Source organism: Nyctereutes procyonoides, unplaced genomic scaffold (genome assembly GCF_905146905.1).
Source record: "Nyctereutes procyonoides isolate TBG_1078 unplaced genomic scaffold, NYPRO_anot_genome, whole genome shotgun sequence".
NCBI classification, from domain to species: domain Eukaryota; kingdom Metazoa; phylum Chordata; class Mammalia; order Carnivora; family Canidae; genus Nyctereutes; species Nyctereutes procyonoides.
In genome coordinates this window covers 9,939,475-9,966,483 of record NW_026575051.1, presented here as the reverse complement: position 1 = coordinate 9,966,483, position 27,009 = coordinate 9,939,475, and the positions used below count along the sequence as shown (strand labels likewise).

The 27,009-nt window shown below is 48.0% G+C and overlaps 2 protein-coding genes across 2 annotated transcripts; both read left to right on the top strand.

Moving 5' to 3' along the window:
• The first annotated feature begins 12,823 nt into the window (after positions 1–12,823).
• Positions 12,824–20,886, top strand: TREML2 (triggering receptor expressed on myeloid cells like 2). Its single transcript, XM_055329558.1, has 5 exons — positions 12,824–12,896; positions 15,147–15,467; positions 18,844–19,261; positions 20,329–20,435; positions 20,749–20,886. Exons 1-5 carry the CDS (start codon positions 12,839–12,841, stop codon positions 20,826–20,828), a joined length of 984 nt encoding a protein of 327 aa, XP_055185533.1. The 5' UTR covers positions 12,824–12,838; the 3' UTR covers positions 20,829–20,886.
• A 3,644-nt stretch (positions 20,887–24,530) lies between these two features.
• On the top strand, positions 24,531–25,332 carry TREML4 (triggering receptor expressed on myeloid cells like 4). The gene is made up of 2 exons (XM_055330392.1): positions 24,531–24,705; positions 24,920–25,332. The coding sequence occupies exons 1-2, from the start codon at positions 24,648–24,650 to the stop codon at positions 25,330–25,332; spliced, it is 471 nt and encodes a 156-aa protein (XP_055186367.1). The 5' UTR covers positions 24,531–24,647.
• The last annotated feature ends 1,677 nt before the right edge of the window (positions 25,333–27,009 follow it).

Below are 27,009 nucleotides of genomic sequence, written 5' to 3'. Positions count from 1 at the left end.
TGCTGTTCTTGTGCCTAATCAAACTAAGTTCTTAAAAAATACCTGTCTCTCATTTGAGAGTTGTTTGATATTTTCTCTCATTAAGTTAGAGGTTTTGGGAGGAAAACCATAGAGGTAAAGTGCCATTCTCATCAGATTATGTCAATGGTACATACAACCCACATGATTATCGTGGTCAGTCTTAACCTGGTCACAGAGCTGAGATGGTGTTTGCAGATTTGTCCACTCTGAAGTTACTCTTTCCCTGTTTTGTTTTGTTTTGTTTTGTTTTTTGAAGAAAGGCACTATAGATAGCCCATACTTAAGGGGTAGCTGTTATGCTTTCCCCCTTGAGGGCAGAGTATCTATATCAATTACTGGGAATTCTTCTGGAAAGATTTGTCTATTCTCCCCCATTTGTCTATAAATTTATTCAATTATTTATTTATATCAGTATGGGCTCATGGATAGTTATTTTATACTTTACCACTTTATCTTATTTCTCAGTTTGTTCCAACATTGGCTGGTTTTCCTCTGCACATTTTACACATACATTTTTTAAATGAAAGGCTTTTTCACCTTTCACCCACTCAAGTATTCTTCCAACCAACATTGACGGAGCACATTTAGGGAATGAGAAGCGAAGAGATGGAGCTGGTGCTGATCTCTCCTCCCTGCTTCCTGGGGCCAGCAGATCTGTCCCCCTCATCTTCCCCTCTGATATTTCCTGCTCAGCACTTCTTCCCCTCCCCTGGCCTCCACCTCCCCCAGGGACCATTCTCACAGTGCCTGAAATTGAAATTTTCTCTCCACTCAAAAACTTCTCAGGTTGAAAGCATATCACTGACCCACCATGCCCTTGGAGTGGAGTCCCTATCTTGTCCTGGGGACTAGAGGGACTCCATAGCCCCCCAACCACTCTCAGGCAGTACACAGAGAGAAAGAATAGAAGAATGGAAGGCATCCATGTGGTTCAGTCAGTTGAGCATCGCATCGGGCTCTTGATTTCTGCTCAGGTCATGATCTCAGGGTCATGAGATAGAGCCCAGCATTGAGCTCCCCACTCATCATGGAGTCTGCTTAAGATTCTCTCTCTCCTTCTCCTTCTGCCCTTACCCTGCATCCCCACTTGTTTGTGCATGTGCTCTGTCTCTCTCTCTCTAAAAAAAAAAAAATAGAGGAATGGCTTCTTCTTTTACCATGGTTCTTTTCTTGGACATTCTCAGAGCTTTTTGCAGCAATGATGGATGAGTGTGATAGGGTGGAAAGTGTGGCCTAACAGAAAAAGGGAAAATCTGGGCAAAAGTGAGCACCTGAGGCAGGATTCAGGTCTGCAGGCCCAGAAACAGACCCTGAGGGTGGCAGACCACCACCCAAGCCTAGCCACTCCTTCCTCCCCACTGCCCAGAGAGCCTGCCCATCAGTTTACTTCTCCAGTCAAGGAGGTGGCCTTTCTTGAGTCTTCTAGTTCAGAGATGCTGGGAAGCTGGAGCAGAATCAGGCTCACATTCTGCTTCCTTCTCCCCAGAGGCCTCCCCTTATCTTCTCCACTGTCAGAAACAGGCTGGAGGTGGCATGCCTTGGGGACCCCTATGCCTGCTCCTGCTACCTGTCCTTCTGGTGTTCCTGGCCTCAGGTGAGATGGAGGGAGGGGTAGGGCAGGGAGCTGGGTGGCTCTGTAACCAGAGGGCTGGCTTTGGGGCCTATGCTGTGGGTGTGGACTTCCTCTCTCCTTACCTCAGCCCTGGGAGAGGAGTAGCTGGGACCAGCAAGGGCCCTGACTTGAGGGCTTGTTATCCAGATTCTTGGGGAAATAGAGTTGTGCCTGAGGAACTTTATGAAGTGTCAAGACAGGTGCTCTCATTGCAAAGCCAGTACCCTCCCAAGGGAAAGCCCTATGAGGAAAACCCAGTGCTGGCAGACATCTGCAAATGAGTGTGCCAGATTAGTCACAGCTCCAAGCCCCAGATGGCAGCTCAGGATTCTCAGCACACAATCTGGGGTGGGCTAGATGCTGGCTTCTTTATCATGAGAGTTCAGCTGAGGTAGGAGGACTCTTCCAGCAATTTGGTCACTATTCTCAGAATTATCAGCTTGGTGGTATCTCCAGGGGAGCTTCCTTCTTCAGGAAATGCTCCCCTCTCTCTGAGGTCTGGGAGAAATGTCACTCACCCCTTTCATCTGCCTCAGTCACCTCAGACTCCACCAGATCTTCTGCTCTGATCCAAAGGTATTGAGGGCCCTGTGTCCAGGGAAGAGCTCTTATCTCTTTCCATGCAGTTAGTCCCAACCCCATCTGGTGGGAAGATCTGCCCAGAGCTCAGTAGACAGAAACCCAGAGTCTCTCTGTTTCTTTTTTTCTTACATACACCAACAGCAATGATGTACAGATCTTAGACACAGGTCACCCTGGCTTTGTGGACCCTGTGGGACTGTTTCCAGGTCCCCTACTTTCTCTCACAGCTTTGGGGCCAAACTATTCTGTCTTCTAGTCTGGACAGTTGTTGTCTACTTTCTGTATGCTTTAGCTCCAAATACTTTTCCTGTGTGGACATGGACTTGGCTTCTACCAAGTACAGGTAGGTCTGAGGTCTCAGTGAGGGGACAGTGAAGAGTGGCCAGGTAGCTTGCTTAACCTCAGATTTGAGGAAGGGAGTACCAGGAGCCTGCCTCAGGGGTGTGAGCTCCTGAGGCCTGGGCTAGTGGGAAGCTACATTTAGGACTTGCTAGGCTTGAGACCCAGGGAGATAAACATGCATGATCTGACCCAAACATGAAGATAGCCTTGGATAGGTTGGATTCCCCAGGTGTCAAGTCTGTCTAAGAAGACCCTGGACCTGTGTATCCCAGCCTTGCCCTTTGTTTCCCACTAGCTCAGGGAGAAGCTCCTCCCCTTTGGGCCCAGTGCCACCCTGGACTTCAGCTGATTATAAAGATCCTAGGCATCAGTTACCCATGGCCTGCAGGGACCCTAAGTTGACTCTGTTCCCTTTTCTCTTCCTCTTGAGATTTTGGGAGGCCAATTTCATTCTCTGTTTTGGTTTCCTGGAAGTCACATGAAATGTAAGAACATCAAAGACAAAGAGTATATTTAAAGGCTTTCAGATCACCTACAGAAGAACAAGAATTAGATCTATGTTAGACTTCTTAAAAGGAGCCCTGGGTGCCAGAAGACAGTTGAATAATGTTATTAAAGGATTGAAGAAAAGAACTCTGTTAAGTAGAATTTTGTATCCAGCCAAACTGTCACTCAAATATGTGATTATAATACTTTGGGGCTTTGAAAGCCTCAGAAAGTTTGCCATATGCAAAGATCCCCACTGAACATGCACTTGGAGGAAAAAATTAAGATGAAAAACAAATCTAGATAATGCTGTAAGAGATGAGGAAATAAATGTGATCAAGTATCTTGGTAAATCTATTTTTTTTCCTTAAACAACAACAAAAACGCAGCTAGAACCAAAATGAAGAGAAAGAGAAAATATTCCCATGGCAATTGAAAAATAATATTCCAGACAACATCAGCATGGGGTGAGGAGGAGAGACCAGAGGATCATGAAAGGATGGTAAGTGCTTGTCTCATGAGAGTCAATATATAGATATTGATAAGTTTAAGGCAGGAACAGGAGTAAATCAATATAAATATGGGTCTTCAGTAAAGTAAATAGAATGCATACTCTTTAACTCAGCAAAATAAAACCCTATCCATAAAGGTAAAGTGGGATAATAATTTTTGAAAATAAAGTACAATGAATGTAAAGAGTTAAATAAAAAGGCAATAATAAATCCTAATATAAAAGAAGTTCCAAAAAATGTAAGTGGGTTAAACTCACAAAATAAGGATAGAGACTCTCAGTTTGGGTTTTAAAAAATTATCTACAAGAAGAGGATTAAGAGTACACTTATTGTGATGAGCGCTGAGGAATGTATAGAATTGTTGAATCACTATATAGTACACCTGAAATTAATATAACACTATATATTAATCATGCAGGAATTAAAATTTTTTGAATGTAAAAAGCTTTTTAAATAAGAAAAAAAATTGTCTACAAGAGATTCACTTAACAAAAAAGATGTTAAAAGGCTAAACAAAAGTTGGAAAAATATTTGTGGCTAGTATGAAATAAACTGTAGTAGCAATATTGAACAAAAAAGAACTTAAGGTAAAAAATACTATGAGACAAATATATATAGATATATAATAAATATTGATGAAAAGTATACTTAAATAAGAAAACAGAACTATCATAAACATTATGTACCTAACTGTATGGCCATAAAATAATAATCACAACACTATCAGAAATTCAAGGAGAAGTAAATAATTAATAAGCATAATTGGAGAGTCATATCCCTTTCAGAAGATTATAGATCAAAGAAACAAAAAATAAATGAATGAATCTATGTTTTAAACCAGATGATTAATAAGTTCCATGTATCATTTATATTTACATAATATTTACAAACATGTATATTATTATGTACAAATAATATATAATAAATTATATTTTAAAACAAATATTTACAAATATATAAAATATGTATTACACCTTAAAAATGCTTTCAATTATATAAATGTATTATGAATAGTTAATAAAGCTTATTATTTATAAATATAAACTATGTATATGCAGACACATATAAAGCACTCTGCATAAATAAAAACATAACATACATTCTTTCAAATATCAGAGAATATTTACAAAAATAGACCTTGTATGAGGAAATAAAAGAAGAATAAATTCCAAAGAACTAATATGATATGAAATATATTCTCTAAACATAATGCAATAAAGTTAGAAATGATGGGGTACCTGGCTGGCTCAGTCAGTAAATCATGTAATTCTTGATCTCAGGGTCATGAGTCTGAGCCCCACATTAGTTAAGAGATTGCTTAAAAATAAAATCTTTAAAAATTAAGAATGCATAGAAATAAAGCTAAAATAGCATATTTTGAAATTAAATAGTAGTTATTTATTATTATATAAACCACTAAGTATATAATAAAATATATTATGATAATATATAAACACCACATATCAGATTTGTGGGGCATAGCTAATATTTAGATGGAAAATTAGAAGCTTTAAATACATTTGCGAGAAATACAAAAAGGTTAAAAATAAATAAGCTAAGCGCTCTACTCATGAAGATGGAAAATGAGCAACAGGCAAGTTCAAGGACATGTAACGGAGGAAAATAATAATGATGAGGGCCTGAAATCAAATAGATGGAAAAAATGTCTATTAAAGAAACTCATAGCTTGCTCATTGCAAAGTTTAATAAGATAGACCTACGTTTGATAAAACTGATGAGATAAAAGATATAAACAAGAAATTGAAGGAAAAGAAAATTACCACAAACTCAATAAAGGGTTTTTTTTAATTTAATTTAATTTTATTTATTTATGATAGGCACACAGTGAGAGAGAGAGAGAGGCAGAGACATAGGCAGAGGGAGAAGTAGGCTCTATGCACCGGGAGCCTGATGTGGGATTCGATCCCGGGTCTCCAGGATCGCGCCCTGGGCCAAAGGCAGGCGCTAAACCGCTGTGCCACCCAGGGATCCCCTCAATAAAGGTTTTTAAATAAATAAATCCTGAACAAAATCTTTTGAAATCCCAGGTGTGGACAAATTCCTAAAAAATATGAAATACCAAGATGAGCACAAGAAGTAAAATAGAGTAGGTTAATAAATGTTAAAGAAATTGAAATCTTAGATAAAGACCCATCCTCACAGCAATTGCAAGACTCAGATGGTTTTATAGGTATCACCTATAAATATCCTAAGAATCATTTGATTTATATTTTATACAAGATGTTTGCAAAAGATAAAAAGCAGCAAAAGCTGCCCAGTTTGTTTCAAGAGGCTTAAGTTCCCTTAGCTCAAAACCAGTTAAGGATAACACAAGAAAATTAAATTATAGGTTCATATCATTGAGGAACATAGAGAAAAAATTGAAATAAATATTAACTAACTGAAGTCAACAGTGTAATAATAATTAAGAAAAGAATGTATTATGATCATTTGGGGTTTATCCTAGGACAAAAAGGATCATTTAACTTCAGAAAATCTAGCAATATAAATGAACTAAGTCAATAAACTACAAGAAGAAAGTCATCTGATGCAGAAAAAGCATTTGGAATAGTTCAACATATTTAAAATTATTTTAAAATCCTTCATAAATTGCAAATAGGAAGAAATAACTTGGAAAAGCCTGTATACCAATGACTACAGTAAATATTACTTGGGGAAGAAAGTATACATTCAAATAAAAGATTTCCACAGCTACCACTAATGCTTCATGTAGTATTAGAGGTTCTGGGCAAAATCATAAGGAGAACCGATGAGAGGACAAAGGATAATTGTCACAATTTGAAATGGTGGCATCATCTACTTAAGTGTTTATCTATACTAGAAATAATCACTTAGTAAATCTAATCAAAATAAGATACAATTCTAGTAGCAACAACATCTATAACATATTAAGGAAGAATTAATTTAACCAAGACCTTGATCTGAAAAATACAAATAATCTATGTTCTTGGATGAGACAATTATATTTATAAAGGTGTCAATGTCCCCCAAATTATAAGTCTCTAACTGTAATCCCAAACACACTTTCAGCTTAATATTTTATTTTATTTTTTCAAAGAAAGGCAGACTGCCACATGCAGTGCCTCATTTGGATGTGTCTAATCTTGGAAGCCTGACTACACTACATTTTCCTTCAAATGGACTTTGATGGTTCTAGCAGAGGAGCACAGCTACTTGTATGCCCTTCAGCCAAGAAGGATCCTCTTCCTCTGATGGAGAAGGTCAGCCTCTTTGAGCGTGCAGCTTCAGGACAGACGCACATGGAGTGGTGAGGGAGGAAGGGGACACCTGTAGCCAGTCAGATCAGCTGGATCAACACTGACAATCAATGGAGGGACAGATGTTGCAGCCAGATCACCCTCACATCCTGGTTAGAACTAGATAAACTTACTGTAAAATTATATGGAAAAATAAAGATGCATGAATAGCTATGTCAATCATGAAAAAATAAAAATTAAAAGATAAGATTTGTCCTACCAAATATCAAGATATGCTACTAAGTAATAGAACTGATGCCAGTGGTGCTGGTACAAGAACTGACAAGTGAGACACTGACATAGGGTAGGCTTCCAAACAGTTCCCTATATACACGACAACATCCTTTATCATAAGGAAGCATTATACCTAGGAATGAAGAACTTCTCATACAAAGTTTTAAAGGCTTAGTGATTTTGCCAAATCATAAGGCAAAAAAAAATCTTAATTTGATTACATCAAAATTGAGAAATTCTGTTCAACAAATGACTCTATAGGAAAATTTACCAAGCAGATGATAGACTGGAAAAAATTAACTGAAAATATCTAAAAGTGGGCAGCCCAGTGGCTCAGCAGTTTAGCACCACCTTCAGCCCAGGGCCTGATTGATCCTGGAGACCCCGGATCAAGTCCCACGTCAGGCTCCCTGCATGGAGCATGCTTCTCCCTCTGCCTGTGTCTCTCTGCCTCTTTCTCTGTGTCTCTCATGAATAAACGAATAAAATCTTAAAAAAAGAAAATATCTAAAAGAATATAGCAATATGATGTATAGCATACAAGAAGCTATGCCAATCTAAGATGGCAAGAATCCCAGTGGAAATGGGTAGAACATGTGAAAGGCAATTTCCAGGAGAGGGAATCCAAAAGGCAGGTAAGTGATGTTCACACTTCTTAGTAACCTAAGAAATATCAATTAAAACAACCATGAAATGCCACTTTACACCTTTTTAATTAGCAAAATGAAGACACGGTAAAGTGCTTGGTGGGTTTAGGGATATGATACATAGGAACTCCGTTGCAAAATAGACATTATTCCTCCCTCCCTGACAGCCACACAGTCATGAGGAGGAACCTTCTGGAATTCAGAGCCTAAAGGCTCTCAGAGACTATCCAAGATATCACAACTGAGGAAAGGAGGCCCAGAGATCCCATGGCGCTGGCCAGAAACTGTCACCCAGCACTTAGCAGCACAGATAGGGCAAAGACCCAGGCAGGCTCTTGAGAGCCCTCGCTGGGCCCCTCTGTGTGGTCCTCGCTCCTGGTATGTCTAGCTCTGATTCTGAGGCTTTCTCCCTACTACTTCTCCCACCCCCATCACCTCAACAAATCTGCTCTTCTTTTAGGACCTCAGTATCTTCAGTTCAGCCTGATGGCCCTGTCCTTTCTGACCTGGTGGGATTGTTCCTACTCCTCTGGCTCTATCCCTACCACCCCACTGAACTCTGATCCTTATCTCTTTCTGGAGCTAGGCTTTTAGCAGAAAGGAAGGGGTAGCTGGAAGTAGGTAAAAGGAAGGGAGGAGGAGAGGAGGACCCAGTAACAGGGTTAGGATAGGAGGAAGGGGCAGGGAAAGAATTCACCTCCATTTATGAATTTCCTCCTTATCTTCCCTCCTCAGGGTGATAAGGATACTGTAGGGGCAGCAGTGATGGGGGTTTCTGATTGTGTCAGACCAGCCTGGGTCTCAGGACTCTTGGGTGCATTTAATATCCTCCATGGATCCCAGATGAGTACCCATTCTTTTACCCCTGCCCAGCTATTGGGAGCCCTCCCCCCCAAACCACTCACACCACAGCCCTGTGAAAAAAGTCTTCTTGAGACAACTTCCAGCTCCCATTCATCTGTGGTGACCCTTCATCCCAGTACTGAACATTCCAAGACCCGCCTCCCAGTCCCTAGCTCCTCCAGACTGACCATGGAAGGTTTCTCTGCATTTACATTAAGGAAGCACCATGAATAAATGGGGCAAAGAGCCCATTATTTGGTAGACATCCTTGAGAAAACTGGCAGAGTATATTAAAAAATAAAACAACCAAAAATACTGGATCTCGCCTAATATTAAATACAAAGATTAACTCCAGATGAATTCAAGACATATATGTGAAAAATAGAATTATTAAATTAATAGAAAAAAACCTCTGCAGATGAATACCTAGGAATCAAGAAGCATTTATTACACAAAGTTTTAAAGGCACAAATCATAAGGCAAAAAAATTAATTTTATTACATCAAAATTGAGGAATTCTGTTCAACAAATAACTCTATAGGAAAACTTACCAAGCAGAAGACATGTATGTTCTCTTGTGCTCAAATGCAAACCCTTGAACTGAAATATGCAGGGGTAAACTGAGCAAGGTAGCACACGAATCTCACCAGCTATCCTCTCCTCCCCATCTTGAATACCTTAAAAAGTAAAAGACTCCAACATAAATTGTTAAATTGAAAATAAGAAAGGTTATAATCAGCAGACCAGAAACTGAGGAATTCATACAAGTTTTAAAAAATCAAATGCAACTAACAATGGCAAAAGCAGATGCCTTGGCAGCTCAAAATGTGAGCAGAAGACAATTATTCCAAAATGCTTTGTCCACAAATAAGATGTGATAACCACAATCTATCATTCTGTCTGCACTATACGTGAGGAAATTCATAGCCTAAGAGAAAATCATATTGAGCAAACAGAATAATTGCCTGTGAGTGAAAGATAAATGTTTCAGGGAACAGAAGAAGATATCACATCCATAAAACAAGAAAAACCCAGAATCATATCCAGAACACTGAACATCTAGCAAGGCCAGGGCATTGAGCTCTCAACCTACATCTACCATGAACAATCTTAAGGGAAATGTAGCCGACGTATTTGCCATAAATAAAATGTTAGAGGTAGGTTTTGATGAATGTCCCTTATTAAGGCCAGGACATTCTCTTCTATTGTTGCTTTGCTGAAAGTTTTAAATTATGAATTGGTGGTGGTAGTGGGAGAAGTAGTGCTTTTTTCTGCATCTACTGAGATAATCCTTTTTTTCTGGTGACACGGTGAATTAGGTTGACTGATTTTCAAATGTTGAACATAGATTACATTCCTGAGATAATCCCCACTTGGCCATATTGTTTTATGTTATTACATACATTGATGGTTTTGATCTGCTTATAGTTGATTAAAGATGTTTCTATCTTATGTGCATAAGGCATACACATCTGTACTTCTCTGTTCCTGTAAAATCCTTGTCAGGTGTTAGTGTCAAAGATATTCTGGGGCAGCCTGGGTGGCTCAGCGGTTTAGCACCGCCTGCCACCCAGGTCGTGGTCCTGGCGACCCGGGATCGGGTCCCACGTCCGGCACCTTGCATGGAGCCTGCTTCTCCCTCTGCCTGTGTCTCTGCCTCTCTTTCTCTGTGTGTGTCTCTCATGAATAAATAAATGAAATTTTAAAAACAACAACAACAGAGATATTCTGACTTTACAAATCAAGTTGGGATATGTCTCCTTTTCTGCCTGCAACAGTTTCTGTAACATCGGTGGGTGTTATCCCATCTTAAGTATTTGGTGCAGCTCACCAAAGAAATTGAAGAAAATTGAGCCTGGAGTTTTCTTTGTGGAAAGGGGAATTTTACTTTATGTAAGTTAGACCTCAGTGGGGTATTTTTGTTTTGTTTTGTCTTTGGTTCTTTTTTTTTAAGATTTTATTTATTTACTTTTGAGAGAGAGAGAGAGCATGGAGAGGGGGAGACGCAGAGGGGGGAAGCAGATTCCCCACTAAGGAGGGAGCTCCATATGGGGATTGATACCAGGACCTTGGGATCATGACCCCAGTGGAAAGCAGATGCTTAACTGACTAAGCCACCCAGGCACCCCTAAACCTCAGTTTTTTAATGGGAAAATAAATGTAAAGAAAAAATATTGTGCTGTGTTAAATCATCTTGTACATAAAAGCCTAATGTATACACATTTTAGAGATTTTTGATAAATCCTTCCAAATTTCCCTCAAGTAACATTGAATCCAGTTTATACTTCCTCTCAGTGGAATGAGAGTGTTGGGGTTCTTATGGCCTTATCCTCACAGCTATCGCTCTGATTCCAGGCAATAAGACCCCCCACAAGGTGTAAATGGGACCCTCCACTCTAGAAGCCACTTAATCCCTGGCATGGAGGAAAGGAAGGAAAGAAGACTTCTCATGTTGGGAGGGCAGAGAGCCTTCGAACACAGGCATCTGGGTGAATAGGGAAAGTGTAACACGTCTTCTGGGAGTTGAGAGGTCTGAAATGACAACTGTAGCTCATGCCTCTACCCCAAATGCCTGGCACCTCGCGTGGCACATAAGATTGTAAAGACTAACGATCGATCGACGGACCGAACGAACGAATGAAAGAATGAATGGAGAATAAGTTAAGAGACTGCAAGTTTGGGGATCCCTGGGTGGCGCAGCGGTTTGGCGCCTGCCTTTGGCCCAGGGCGCGATCCTGGAGACCCGGGATCGAATCCCACGTCAGGCTCCCGGTGCATGGAGCCTGCTTCTCCCTCTGCCTGTGTCTCTGCCTCTCTCTCTCTCTCTCTCTCTCTCTCTCTGTATGACTATCATAAATAAATAAATAAATAAATAAATAAATAAATAAATAAATAAATAAATAAATAAAGAGAGACTGCAAGTTTGGACTCAGCAAAGATCAAACTTCCTTGGTTTGGGATTTGGGAGTTCAAGCCTAGTTGGAGACTTGTTACTGTGAGTCCTAAGGAGAAGAAAGGTGGCACAGGTGAGTTGGCACAGGGAGCACATAGTCATGTAGGTTCCACCGACCCCAAAGGAACAGATGACATGGCTCCTGGATGCCAGGAGTCTATCCTTCTGAGTCTTAGAGCTCAGGACAGAGTAGAGGGTGGGGTCTTGGGCCAAATGCTGGGTCATTTTGGCTGCAACCCTGCGGCTGTCTGGGCGAGATAGGGTGGAGTGAGAGGAAGTGGAGTGGGCATGCGCGCCGGCTGGGGGCCAGGCCTGGGCTGGGGGGCTGGGGGCGTGGCTCCTGGAGCGCGGGGAGGGGGAGCCTCCGTGACCGAGGGGGGAGAGCTGGTGGGTGATTAGAGGGGTTGGTAAGAGAATGGGAGAGAGGGAGAAAGATAAGGAGACAAGGGAGTAGTCAAAGGGAGAGACAGTTTGGGTGTGTGTGTGTGTGTGTGTGTGTGTGTGTGTGTGTGTGTGTGCGCGCGCGCCCACGTGTGACAGCACAGAAGCCCCTCCCGGCGCCCAAACCGTATGCTCTGAGACTTAACAATTTGCCTCTTTTCTCCCTGTAATTCTAGCCGTGACGGAAATAGGATCGCGTGTGAGCACGGAAGGGGCTCTTTGCCAGCGGGAGCGACAGGGGCTGCTGTCACCAGCCAGGACCTTGGCCAGGGAGGCAGGGCAAGGGAAGGAGCGCATCGCGGGAGGGCTGAGCGAATGAATGGATGGAGTTTGCGAGAACTTCCTCGGAAATGTGTGTTGGTGAAACTAGGATCCGAGGTGCCCTGCCCCAACCCCAAGCCCTACCCCTGGACCTCTGAGCCCAGGGGATCCCAGGGAGTCTGTTGCTGAGGGTCCAGAAAACTCACCCCAGCCCCCCTAGACGGACCCCTTGTTTCAGAGTAGGAGGTCCCCCCCATGGGCCAGTTTCCAGGAGACGTTTGGAGAAGGTGGGGAGTCTTCTACCCTGAGAGCCCTCCTCGGGCTGGGGGTGGGGTGTGGGGGCAGGCTGGGTGGAGCAGCCACACCTGCCCGAAGTTTCGGGGAAGAGGGCGTAAACAGCAGCGAGCGCCGCCCTCCTCCGCAGGCTCCGCGGGCCCTGCGGTCTGCGATCGTAGTAGGTCCCACAACTTCCTCACTTCCCTAAATGGGCAACTGCACTTTCAGAACGCCAGGTCCTTCCCTGGCAGACCCAAGTGGCACGTCCTGCATTGGCGTGGGGCCCAGACCCTGGATGCGGGTGGCCTGGCCCCCTGCTGGCCTGTGACCGTCCCCAACTGGATGGAGCCATGGCTCCCATGTTCCTGCTGCTGCTGCTGCTGCTGTGGCTCCAGAGCCATGTCTCAGGTGAGAGGGCAGGGGAGCTGGCTCAGGGGGTAGGGAATGGCCCTTTTTCTGGAGTCTCCCTACAGGCTTTTCCTTGCCCAGTAATCTTGTTTCATGCATTGTGGGGTTGGAAGAGGGGTCAGAGGGCTGACCTAGTGGCTTCTAACCAGAGAACAGTAAGAAGATTGCATCCCACTATCTGGCCCCAGGTAAAGCTAATACAGGACTCACAAAATAAGATAAAGCTCTGGACCCTCTCTGGTTGGGCCCCTTCATCTGCCAGGCTTCCTTAGGACCCCTGACCATGGACACTCACGCAAAAAGCCTCCTTCTCTTGTCGAGAAAGCCCTCTTTGGTTCTTATAAGAATCATTGCATCACGTGTGTGTATGTTTTAACTGGTTGAGTTGCTTGTGCCACTACCCCCTGTCCCCATCCCCCTGTCCTGAGGGGAAACAATCCTTGAAGGCCCCTCACCCACCCCATAGCTACTAAATGCTCCTTGAGGGAGCCTCACCCAATCCTGCCTCCCTTACTGCAATGGTTACCAAGTTACCATTTCCTGTTCAGTTCTGGCTACTGCCTCTGAGAAGGGTGGAAGGTGAGCACAAAATGAACACAATACCCAGGAGACCCTTTCCTGGGGCACCCCACCCCTGTACTTCCCCTAGAGAGGTTCCTCCCTCTGCCAGGGCAGAAGTGTGTCTCCTGTGTAGAGCAATCCAGGGGTCCCCCAAGCTTCCCACTCACCAAATAACTGAGTTGGATCATTGTATTTGGTTTGTGCGGGACAAAGGGATGCTCAGAGAGGGTGCTATCTTACCCCGAGCCTCAGCTATAGTGCAGCTGGGTTGGAAGCAGGCAGATGTCTCCTCTCAAGTGCAGGGTCCTTGGCTATCAGAGCTCTGGGCTCAGCTGGAGAAGTCTGAAGGAACCTGCATTTGAGGCAGGAAGCACGTGGAGCACCAGCTACATTTCAGACACTGTCCTGGGACACATTTCCCACAGCCTGAGACAGATGAAGAAACAGAGACTTATGGGATCGACTCACACAATTAGTTGATAGTAGAACCAGGGTTTTAACCCATAGTCACTTAGACTCCAAAATGTGTGTTCTCTACCCTGTACTGCTGGGAAGAAATCTCTCTCTCTGTGTGTGTGTGTGTGTGTGTGTGTGTGTGTGTGTGTGTGTGTGTTTACAGCAGGCTCTGGGTGGTGTGAGAGGAATAAATGCTGAGCTTATGGTGCGCAGAGGAGTGGAGGGAGCCCATCATAACTTTGTCCCTCTCGCTGTCCCCTGAGTCCCCACCCCCACCCCTAGTTCTACTCTCTCCCTGCCAGGCTGTGGATTGTGAAATGCACGGACCACATCTTATTTCTAGGCATAGACTGTAACAGGCTGTGGATGAACAGTGAATAATTGTACAATTCTTTGGGTCTGCACTCCATTGGGGATTTAGATGTATGTTTGGGCATTTTTAATCTATGGGTTTTATGCAACTAGAATGTTTTCAAATGAAATAGCACCTAAAATGAACTATGACAAGTTCCTATTTAAAAGATAACTATAATGAACTTATTTGTGAAATAAATAACTGCTCTTAATTTTTTCAAATATTGGATTTTCTTATCTATCAAAGTTGCTTGTGGTCTGGAATTTTATGACTTTGTGACTTCTGTTTGCATTTGTGTGTCTAGCTCACTGAAGATAAGACCTGGGTCTTTCCCATAAGACCCTGAAAATGGGGCTATTACTTTCCCATTGGGGTAGAAAAATATCATGGAAAAAGGGGCTCTGTCCATTGGAGTTCCCTCAGTGTAAGGGCTGAGTTTCTTCCATTAGCCTAGGGAATCCCTGAGGGCTGTGCCGGTGTGTCTCTACCATCAGTCTGAGAGTTTCCTGAGGGCTAGTTCTATATCTCATCCTAGAACTCCCCAAGGGCACAGGATTATTGTCTTCCTCAGCAGTTTCGGAACTTCTAGAGGGCAGGGCTACTGTCTACTCCAATAGACTGAGAGCTCCCTGAGGGGGTGGCCTGTGTCTCCCCCCTCAGACTGGGAATTAGCTTTTAGCAGGGCCTGTGCATGCCCTCTATTGGATGAGGCGGAGGGGAGGGGAGGGAGTTCTTTCAGAGTAGGGCTGTGTTTCTCCCTGAAGCTGTGAGATCCATGACAGCAGGGCAGTATCCACCTCCTCTCCCCTCACCTCAACCTTCAAGATGCCTCCTTCCCCTCTCTTACCAGACCTTGCTCACCAGTAGTATCTCCTCAGGTGCCCCTGCCGAGAACGTGTACACAAAAGTAAAGCACTTTGAAGGGGAGACCTTGTCTGTGCAGTGTTCCTACAAGAGCCGCAAAAACCACGTGGAGGGCAGAGTATGGTGCAAAATCAGGAAGAAGAAGTGTGAGCCTGGATTCACCCGGGTCTGGGCGCAGGGGCCGCGCTACGTGCTACAGGATGACACCAAGGCCAAGGTGGTCAAGATCACCATGGCAGCCCTCAGGCGCCAGGACTCTGGCCGCTACTGGTGCATGCGCAACAGCTCTGGGACCCTGTACCCAATGATGGGCTTCCAGCTGGAAGTGTCTCCAGGTAAGCAGGCCTTCCAGGGAACTGGGAGGGTAAGGGTGTCTTCCCTGCCCCATACTTCATTCGCAGCAGATATAGTAAGAAGAATAATCCATCAACAGGCATGTTGTGCTACAGGGTTTTCACAGTTCCTTTTTTATTTTTTTAAAGATTTTATTTATTTGTTTGATTATTCATGAGAGACACACAGAGAGAGACAGAGACACAGGCAGAGGGAGAAGCAGGTTCCCCACAGGGAGCCTGATGCGGGACCTTATCCTAGGACCTCGGGATCACTACCTGAGCCAAAGGCAGACTCTCAACCACTGAACCACCCAGGCGCCATCCAGTTCTTTTACTGACATCTTCATGGGCATTACTGTCCATTTTACCAATGAAGAAAATGAGATCTAAAAAGATGAGAGATGACAGGCTGTCATACATCATCAGACAAATAATTGTAGATAACGATAAATGTTCTTAAAATCAGACAGTGTGACAAATTAGAAAGTAACTCTACTTTCTAGTGGTGGAGGGAGCTATTAAAGCACCAGAGACCTGAGAGGACCTCTCTGAGCAGATGACATCAAGCAGAGCCCATGTGAGGAGAGGTCTCTAGTCCTATTGAAATGTGAGTGCTTCGGAGGGTATTCTAGGTGGGGAGAACTACATGTGCAAAGGCTCTGAGGTGAGAAAGGGCTGGGCCTGTATAAGACATGCCTGTGTGGCTACTCCATATTGAGTGTGGGGCAGAGTGGCAGGAGATGAGGTTGGAGAGTCAAACAGCAGCCCTAAAGTCTATGATGTGGAGTTTGAGTTTTATTCTAAGTACAATAGGAAGCTATTGGAGAGTTTACAGGGGTGTGTTGTGGTTTGCCTCTAAGATTATAATGGTTGCTCTGTGGAGGATGGATGGTGGAAGGGTAAGAGATGGACAGAGAGACTACTGTCCACATTCTGGCTGAGAATGACAATGTCTTGGAGTAGGACATGGCCTCTGGAGGTGGAAAGAGGTGGAGGGGTTCCAACCTATGATGTTTGGGCTTCCTGCCCACCCTGTACACTTTGTAGGTAAGACAAGAGGGGAGCAAAAGGGAGAAATCAAGAGTGACTCTGAGGTTTTCTATTCCATCAGCAAGGGGCCTGATAGTATCATTTATTGGGTCAGGTGACTCTGGGGAGGAGCTAGTTTGGAGGAGAAAAGCCAAGAGCTGTATTTTGTCATGTTGAGTTTAAGACACCTCCTAGAACCCCAAGTGGGCAAAAGGGGCAGGCAGTGGATATATCAGCTTGGAGCTCAGGTGAGAGGTCAGAGCTGGGGATAAATTTGGAAGTATCTCTGTGAAGAGAGTTGAAAGTCTAGGGGATTTGAGAAATCTATATAGACAGAAAGCAGATTCATTGTTGCTTAGGGCTGGGGGAAGGAAGGGGAAGGTAGAAGGTAATAGCTAAAGGGTAGGGGTTTCTTTTGGAGATGATGCGAATATTCTAAAGTTGACTGTGGTGGTGGTTGCATGACTGTGAATATACTAAAAGCCATTGAACTTGTTGCTACAAATGGGTGTGGTATATAGAATGTGAATAATATCTCACTAAAGCTGTTGATAAGAAAAATCAAGGGGATGTAAAAGTTCTCCCTTGAGTGTAGAAAAAGAGAGAAGGGCCAAGCCCTGAGGTCCTCCCACCAGCAAGAGAACCTGAAAAAAGCAGCCAATGATGATGACATTCGTTACGCACCTGACCCACCTGCATCCCCCTCTTCTGTTGTGACTGAGTGAGGGCAACTGCTATCTCTAAGACATGGGGCCAAATCTCAGTCCCCCTCTCCACTTCTGCTTCAGATCCAGAGAATAGTTGAAAACAAGTGTATTGAAGTCTTAATTTGCAGGAAACATGAAATGGTTTCATTTTCTTTTTGCATATCTCCCCCACACCCAATCTACCTTTTAAAGACCATTTGAGGAGATTCTAACTTTGCAGACCTATTCAATTATTAGGATAATTGAAATTATTAGGAAATAATAAACAAAAATCCTCAACCCATTTAAAACCTCGAATCTTCTAGCAATATATGTTCTTCTACTCCTTTAAAAAAAAGATTGTATTTATTTATTCATGAGAAATGCAGAGAGAGAGAGAGGCAGAGACATAGGCAGAGGGAGAAGCAGGCTCCCTCCGGGGAACCTGATGCAGAACTCAATCTCAGGATCCTGGGATCATGCCCTGAGCCAAAGGCAGATGTTTAACTTCTGAGTCAACCAGGTGCCCCACTTCTTCTACTCCTTCTTGAAGACCACATGTTATGGCCCAAGCCACCAGAGTGAGGAAGAGGGTAGCCTTGGCCTAACTCCCTCTCCTTCATCTCAGCAGGTGGGAAAGTGGGGTTCTTCTCAGCTACTTCTCCCTGCCTTCTTCTCCCAACGTCCTGGAGTACCAAGGCAAGAATGAAGGAAGGGAGGTCGTTGTGTGACTTCACTGCGCTCCCACCCCGTAGTAGTCCTTTCTCTGTTCGGCTCTTTTCTACCCAGCCGTTTGTGAGGTGGGTGTCCACATGTTGCTCTCCCAAGGCACCTGCATGTGAGTTCTCTGAAGGGTCTTTGGAGTCTCCCCACTGCTGAGTAGGATGATGTGGGAGATCTGGCTCCAGGTCAGCCTCTTCCCCTTTCCCTACTCTCACCAATGCTGCTCATTCTGGGTTCCCTTGCCCAGAAAGATGGGCACTTTCCATGGTGGCCATTTGGCTCTCAGGAATGTGCCTTTGCCATGCACAGTCATGGGATGAAGCCTCCCGTGTCAGCCCTCTCTCTTCCTCAAGGAGTTTCTCCCATCTCTTGTTTTCTATGGAGATAGACTCCACCACACTGCTCCACAAGGGACCACATGCTTCCTATAGCTCCCTACTCCTCCACCATCCAAATGCCAGCCTCCTAGAAAATGGGAGGTAGAAGGCTGAGAGGATGGATGAGGGGAGCAGGTGTCCCTTCATAAGCTCCTAAGGAGGGCATCTGACCCTGCTGCTGGAGGCATTCTTTGGAACATGGGCCATCAAGGCTTCCTTGCCCTCATTTCTGGACCCTAGTCACCAATTATGGAGCTCCTAGAAAAGTCTCTGTTCAACATCATAGTGAAGAAATCTCTTTGGCCCCCTGGAATGAGGAGGGTCTGGAAGCAATGAGAGAGATGGGTATGGGGAGGGGAGAGTCCTGACAGGGCAGGCTAAAGAAACTGTGAGAGACTCTTCCTTCTTTACTGTTTCCACTTCTTCTCCCCAACAAACGTACATCTGGTCACATAGCAGAGCAGAATCCTGGGTCCAAGGTCAATGAGGGGAGACGAGGATCTGCTTCTATCGGCGAGGCCTCTGACTCAGGCTAACGTTTCTCCCTTTCTGGCCCCTTAGCTTCTACCACCAAGAGAAGCACTCCTCTTGCACATCTGGCCAGTATCCTCAAGAGTGGAATTGTTGTCACATCGGGCCCAACCCCTACCTCAGGCCCTGATGCCCCATTCACCACCAGCATGACAATGTTCACACCTGATCTCCTCACCTTGACCAGACTCGTGTCCCCCACTGCCTCAGAGTCCATCAGACTGACCTCCGTGACAGACTACAGCTTCACCAGCACTGGCCCTTCTACCGCGGGGCCCAGGAGGACCATGGGGTCCCAGACAGTGACTGTGTCTCCCAGCGATGCCAGAGCCTCCTCTGCTGGCCCAGCATCCATATCCACCAGGGCTGGGCACCTGCGCACCGGATCACCCACCACAGAAGTGTGCCATACCAGCGGGGCTCTCCTCAACAAGTTATCCCCTATCAGGTACCTGTGTTTTCTGGGCTTGGAGGACATTTGAACAGATACAGCAACAGTTCTTGGTGCCTGAACAGACCTCAAGGTGCAAGCAAATGTTATTGCAGACCTTTCCTTTTCAGGAAGTCGGTCTGGTGTGCTGCTGAATGAGAGCTGGGTGGGAGGCCAGAAGCCAGGATGGAGATGTGACATAAAGGATGCCAGGGGGAAGTGAGGGTTGGGAACGGGTCAGCGTAAGAGTCTGGATGGAGGGGAGAAGGTAGGGGCAGGATAAGGATGTGGCTGGGGGTAGGAAGTGGGAAATAGGAGATTCTTTAATTTGGGCTCCCCTAGAAGCAGCCTCTAGGACCAAGAGTGTGGAAAGAGCATAGGGAAGTGAGACAGGGAAGCAGCTGGGAGAGAACCAAATCACGCTGGCCACCACTGTGAGCAGCGGAGCTCAAGTGCAGGGGAGGCTCTCGGGCCCAACATCAGATGACCACCTGAAGGGCAAGGAAGCTGGGGTATTAATACACTGACTCCTACACCGACACTACTCCTATTGGTCATCAGTGGAGGGCTGCCTGCCATGGGTGGCAAAGAGGGACCTAATAAAAGGAGAAAGTCTTCAGGCTGAAAATTTAAATGGAAGTGCCAAGGGCTGGCGCACATGAAGTGCTACAGGCAAGGGGATACAGGCCATGCACCTGCCGCATCTGCTTCAGAGGATGAAGGAGGGAAGGGCCGCAGGAAGAGGCTCTCACTATGAGAAGAACAAGACTCTCAATCTTTTCCGTCACAAATGGGGTCCCTTAGAGTCCTTGTCCTCAGGGATGTTCAGGTTTGTAGGAACAATGGAGGACAGGCGCTAAAGTGGAGAGATGCTCACCTCCACCTGGGACTTCTTCCCCTGACCTCTGAACCCGTCACTTCCTCCTGCCATAGCTGGCTCCCCAAGGAAGGGAGCCAATCATTCCCACCAGGGCCATCAGATTTTCTCTCAGTCTGGCTCCTCTCACATGGCATGCAGAAAAACATGGGTCCAGGTGAGGGCAACTGGGTGCTCACCTCCTCCCCACTCTGTCCCGTCCCCTCAGGCACCAGGATTCACATCCCACTGTGTACCTGGGAATACTGATCTTCCTCCTAGTGTCTGTGATGTTGATCGTGGTCTATGGGTTCTGGAAGAAGAGACACATGGGAAGTGAGTACAGCCCACCCTCCCAGCCTCCTGAGGGCAGAGCACTGGGGCTTGACACACTTTCCAAAGGGCCTGGGTGCACTCTGACCCCAGGTGGTGTGTCCTTACCTGCGTCCAGCCAGAAGGACTACTTGGCATCCAGGCGAGGGAGGAGGGTGGGCAGGCTGGAGCGGCGCCGCATGACCCCTCTGGGGCTGAACTAGCAGGAAGCAGAGGGCAGAACCGAAAGAGGGGATAGACTGGCCCAGGAGCATGGGGGGCAGGGAGAAGAGAGCTGGAGCCCTGTCCCTTTTCATCTCTCTCCTTGTTCTCACAGGCTACAGGGTGTGCAATGATCCCACTAGACCCTGGAGGGACCCACTTGGAAGACCAGAGCCTCCGTGGAAGCCTGTGTGATCTGAGGCCACTTAACTGTGGAGTGGGGGAACTCTTCCTGGAGGGGCCTTTGGAGACCAGAGGAGGATGGAGCTGGGAACCGGTCTGAACTAGAGCCAGGCTGGGGGCTGAGGACTTGCTCAAGGCCGGACTCAGGCCTCTCCAGAACGAGAGGCTGCTCTTCACCTGCTCAGTCCCCCTGGGCTGCCGAGAACCTGGGACGGAAGCCCCAGGGGAAGCCACCAAGGGGATTCTGCTCAGAGCCACAGAGTCCTGGGCCCCAGCTGGTGGCAGAGAAGCCCTGACGGTGCTGTACCCAGACAGGGAGCTCACGGCCCGTGGGCCTCAGGACCCCTTGCAATGGAGCAGAGGAAAGTGGACTGGTGGACAGCTGCCCTCTCCCCATCTGGAACCCTGTGTCCTCAGCAACCCTCTGCTCCCTCAAGCTTCCCCATGTGCTTGGGGGGAAAAAAGCCCCAGAGGCAGCCAGTGTTTCAAAGGCCTTGCCCTGGAGAAGAAGGAATAGCAACTTGATGCTGGAGGTCCATGGGGTGTTGGCAGCTGAGGACCCCAGAGTGGTCCAAGTCCCTCACGCTCGGGGCTATGCGTCCCCTGATGGGCCTCTGGAGGTGCCCTGCCCTGACCGCAGCTGCCGGTCCCTCAAGTCCTGGGAGCCAGCGGAGCCCAGCCTCCCACTGCTGCCACCTGCTGGCTGGCCCTTCAGGGAAAGCTTGCGACCAGGCTGCCCAGAGCCCTTGGCTGCAGGACCAGCCTGTCCCCAGACTGGCATGCAGAGGCTGCACTCAGAACTGTCTCCCCTGGATCCCAACTCCAGACCTGAGCTCCCTCCCCCACAGGAGACTGAGGGCCCTCCAGAGTCCACCGCAGGGGAGGCCACTGCTCAGAGAAATAGTAGATCACCTACCTTCCCCTGGGGACTCATTGTCCCCTGGGAAGAGAGGAGCTACTTGTGACACAGCAAGGACAGCTTGGAGCAGAGTACAGTCTGGAGGGACGCCTTGGTGGGGGCAGGGCCAGGGTGGGAGTGGGGTGCTCCAATGGCTGAAGGGGCCTGGCCTCTGCTTCACTGGCTCCTGGCTCAGAATCGGCCTCTTCTATAGTGAGGACTGAAGAATACAGACTGGATTCGTCCTCTAGAGCAGGGGCTCCAGCAGCCTAGGGCAACTGGAATAAGCACCTAGGGATCGTGACGTCTCCACTCTCCACCCAGGGGCAGGGGCCTCTCACACGGGAAGAGCATTCTCGTAGTCAAGAGAATGACGCAGCTGGAGCTTTGATGGGTAGCTGCCCCCAGAATGGATGTAGCGAGAGAGGAAGAGGCAGGAGGTAATCTTGGGATCCTGGGGGACAGCAGGGAGGAGGCACCTTTTTCCTCCGTCCAGGAGAGGGCACCAGAGGACACTCAGACTGAGGAACTGACAAGCCTCGTGCCAACACACACACACACACACACACACACACACACACACACACACACACACACACACAGTGATAGCCATCCTCCCTATAGGGAGGGTGTGGCCACGACCTTGGTGTGTAACCAGGAGGGGGCTGAATTTCCCCAGGGGAATAAAGCTCCCCAAGACCCCCCCCTCCCCAGATCCTACAACAGCACACTGACAGCCCTTCCTCATCTGAGAACAGGATGTCTTGTGGGAGAGCGGCAGAGGGCTCAGGACGGGGACCCAGCGAGGCCACCTGTCCCTGCGTGACCCTGAGCCAGTCACTGGCCCTCGGGTATCACCTTCCTCTCTTGTAAAAGGCGAACACTAACTCCTACCTCTCAAGACTGCTTTCAGGATAAAATGACATGACACAAACCTCTCACAACTGAGTAAATGCCTCGTGATTGCTGGTCCTCCGGCTCCAGCTCTAGGACGCGTTGTCCACGTTGAAGGCCTTTGGAACCTATGTCTCTGCTTTGCCCTCAATTGGAAAGGGGTAGGGAGGGCAGCGGGGCACCCACCCAGGCCCCAGGTGCTGGGTGCTGGACCTGGGCAGCCAACACACCCTGTTGGCTGTGCCCTGATGCCAGGCAGGGAAGCTGTTAGGGGACCTACCATCCCTGTTTGCCCAGGATGAGGGGCTCCTGGAGCGCAGTGAGCCTGCATGAGGTGCCCACCCACGGAACCTGCTCCCACGTGAGCTCCACAGCGAGGACGCAGGGCGCCCACACCCCCTGCCCCAGCTCTCCAGCTCTGATGGCCTGGGTGGCCTCTTGGGACCTCCAGTGCTCTGGGACATTTCCCTGAAAGCCTCAGCCTCTCGTTTTCTCCTTCTTGTTCTCCGTCTTGTTCTCCTCTCCCTGGAGCCTCAGGAGGACCCAGATCTCCAACCCATCCAGGGCTGGGAGGGGCAGGGCAGGTGGGGGTGTCACAGGGGCCAGGGCTGCTGCTGCCTTTACTGGGGAAGGCGAGGCGACAAAGCTTCCTGAGCAGTTGGCTGTGGGAAGGACAAGGACGGGCCACACCTGCGAAGGGCTTCCTGCTGTGACCAAGGGCAAGGACACATAAAACCCAGCACGGAGGGATGTTTGCTCTGCAGAGCGTGGCAGGCAGATGTGTCACCCTGGGACACGAGCCTTAGGATGGCATTCTCCCAGATGGCTGCAGGAGGGTTTTCCCTCAGCATCAAACTCAGTTGGTGGCTGCTGCCTCTCAGGCAGATGGACTGCTTGCCCCAGTGCTGGGAGTAGTGAGGGTCTCTGGGGGCTGCCGCAGCTGCAGAGAGCCAGTCCCCTCCCAGGGAGCGCCCCCCCCCCACCCCACTGACTGGCTGCCACAGGATCTGAAGCCCCAACACCTCTTGCCATGCTGGAGAGCATCCTGTCCTCAGAACTCTGCACACCCTGGTCTGAGCTTCCTGTCACCCTGTCCTGCTTCCTGTCCTTCTTCCCCCAGCTCGGTCCCCAAGCATTTTTGTCGTCCTGTGCTAATCTCCCCCTGAGAGTCTGCGCCCCACCCACCTGACCTGCCACACTGCATTTACAGGATTTTCTCCTTTCTTGGTTGTGAAACAGCCTGCGGGGATAGTTTTTCTGTAGTTCTTCTAATGGCAGTTATCCCTTAAAGTGTGCTTGATTACTGTGATCTCTCTAACAAATCCTTTATGGAGGGATTGTGGCAGGCTGGCAGCTGGAGATGTGGAGTGACGTCAAGATCCCCTCAGCCTCCTGTCCTTGTCTTTCTGCATCTCCCTTCTCCCCTGCCTCCCGCCCCCATGCCCCCAGCTTCACTCTCTCCCACCCTTGCCAGGGGCATTCTCTGCACCTCCATTCCTGGAAATGACTCTCCATCTCCTTTCTCCTCTGCCCCTCCAGCCCCCATAGTGCTCCCTGGCTCCCTGGCAGGCCTGAGCAGGAAGTCTTGGACCTCTGGGCACCTCTAAAGGGTCCCCTAACTCTGTCACTCACCTTCAGTGGAGGCTGTTTACTGGGGTAGAGAGGAGGTAGTTGGGGCCAGGGGGAAGTGGTAGGATAAAGAGGAGAAAGAGAAAGCAGAAATGAGTTCTGATTTCACCAGAGTTTCTTCCTGGGCTTTCACAGCTTTCTACACCCTGACCCCAGTACGACAAGGAGGAGGAGGCCGGGCAAGAGAGCCAGCAGCAGCTGAGTCCCCTGGAGCCTCAGCTCTGAAAGCCGACTGGGCCACGTGTAGCACCTGCAGAGGGAGGGTCCCCACTGGAGGACGTTGCCATCCTCGGCTCTTCTTCCCTGACAAGCCAGGGTGGCTGTGCTGAATACTCAACCCTGCGCCCCAGCCCTGGCTCCCTGTCCTCAGGTCTTCCCTGCTAACTCTGCCACGCTCAAGAAGAGGGCCCATGGCCAGGGAGGCCACACGCCTGCTGCCACCAGTCCTGCTGGTGCTCCTGGCCTCAGGTGATGAGGTGGGCAGAGGGAGGGAATAGGGCAAGAGGAGGGGGAGATGGTCTGGTGAGGAGGGCATGAAGGAGGCATGCAGAGGGCAGGTCAGGAGCAGGGGGGCACTGTGGCCAGAGGCTGGGTCTTGGGCACATTCCGAGGAAGGTGGCACCCACCTGCCAGCCCCACAGGGGCAGAGAAATTGCTCCCTGACATGAGAGTGTATTTTCAGGTTCCTGGGAACAGAAGCCAGAGTTTCTGCATAAACTGGAAGGGGAGACAATCTCTGTGAAGTGCCTGTACCAGTCCTGGCAAGACTCAAAAACAGTGAAAGCTTGGTGCAGGCAGGTATCAGCACGTACTTGTACTGTGCTAGCCACCTACCCCAGGATCCAGGGGATGCCGTGGAAGCCCCGAAACTCCATTGAGGATGGGGTCAGATGGGGCTACTTCATTGTCACCATGACTGAGCTCAAGGTAGAAGACTCTGGATTTTACTCCTGCGGAATCTACAAATCCTCTGAGATCCTTACTTACAGAAACATCTATCTTGTGGTGTCTCCAGGTGAGTTCTTCCCCTTCTCTGTGTGGTTCTCGGCCATCCTGAATCACAAGATGTTGGAGCTAGAAAAGATTCTTACGTAATTTTATTCAGGGCTCTCACAGCCCAAACTGGCACCCCTTGCCCAAGTCACTGCTGGTTAAGGGCAGATCCAGCACAAGAGCTCAGACCTCTGCCTCACTTCGTTCTTCCTTTAGCATAGTATGCATTTCTCTGAACATTCTTATTGCTACTAACAAAACTCATCTGTTGATTTGTAATGACTATAAAGCCACCTCAGGTTTGAACAAGACTGGCTGTACTGGGCCATCCCAGGGCATCCAGACTCCTGACCCTAACCCCCTAAGCTTCTCTCAAAGGGCTGTGCTTGAGAGGAAGGTAACTGGTTGGGTTAAGCAATGTGGACAGACAGGAGACAGCCAGCTGGTGAGGCAGACACGGACTTTGGGGGTGAGCCTGGGAGGTGTAGTGGCCAAGGGCTCAGAGAGCCCAGGTCCTCTCCCTGGACCTACCCCTTAGAGTTGAGAGACATTAAGGCTCAGATGGGAAGCTTGGCTCTACTCCTGAATGAAGCTCCGGGTGTTTTTTCCTGAAAACCTCAGAGTTGCAAAGCTCTCTCCTCCCCGTGTTTCCCTGTGATGGTCAGAGCTTGAACGGCATCTTCCCAGACCCCTGTCCTGCTGCCAAGCCTGCTCAGCCATTCGGTGAGCTGGGCGCCTGGAGGACCCTGGTTGGCTGCTTGGTCAGTCACCACACAAGCCATGGCTCACTGTCCACTCCATGTATGGCAGGGGCTGCACTCTGTAAGGGGAATCAAAGACCTCGATACCCTATCCTGTGCTGGAGGAGCCCACAGAGCCTCCCCCTATTCCACCTCCGTTTGCATCCAAGGCAGACACATAAGGGAAGGGTTAGGAGCAGATGGCAGGTGGCGTAATGAAAGCACATTAGATGGCAGCCCAGTGAAGGGAGGGACCAGTTGCTGAAGAAAGCAGTGGTATGGATTCTCCTGGAGAACTCTCCAGAAGAAGTGAAACCACTTAGGCCTTATGAGTGAGCAGGAATTTATCCGGAAGAGACAAAAGTGGGCGGAGGTGGAAGGGAAGCATTGTATGTTGAGAGTGCATGACATGGTCAAGAACAATGAAAATAGAAAAGACTATAGAAATATGTCCAATATGCAAGTGACAGTGTGAGTCTAATGTAAAGCCTCTTGCACTGGAGCACTTCACTGTGAGGAAAAGTCATTCATATGCAGGGCATGTGGTGCTTCTCAGAGTCCTCACTTGGCCCAGGGCCCTCCGTGGGCTCCTACTCCCCAGGGCCCCTACTCCCCAGGGCCAAGGGCTAGATGTGGGGAGCCTGGAATGTGGGGCAAACACATGGAGTGCTCTCCTCACTGTCAGTCTCTTACAGCTCCAGCCCTGCCCGTCACCAGGAGCTCTGGGAGGACCACAGCCTGGACCTTTGCCCCCAGCCCTGTCATGGACAGGTACTGTGACCTCCCTCCTCATCTTCTCCACCCTCCACTTCTTCCCACCTATGACCAACTGTGCTGAATACCTCCAGCTACCTCGGCCCCACAGCTACCTGGTTCTGAGGGGCTGAGATGGGAGTCACATGGTTCACTTTAGGTCACTTTGCCTCTTTAAACCTCAGTTTTCTCACCTGCAGAATGGGGTCAATGACATCCTCACCTTACAGCAGGGTTGCTCACCTTTGACACTATTAACATTTGTTGTGAGTGGTGTCCCGTGCAC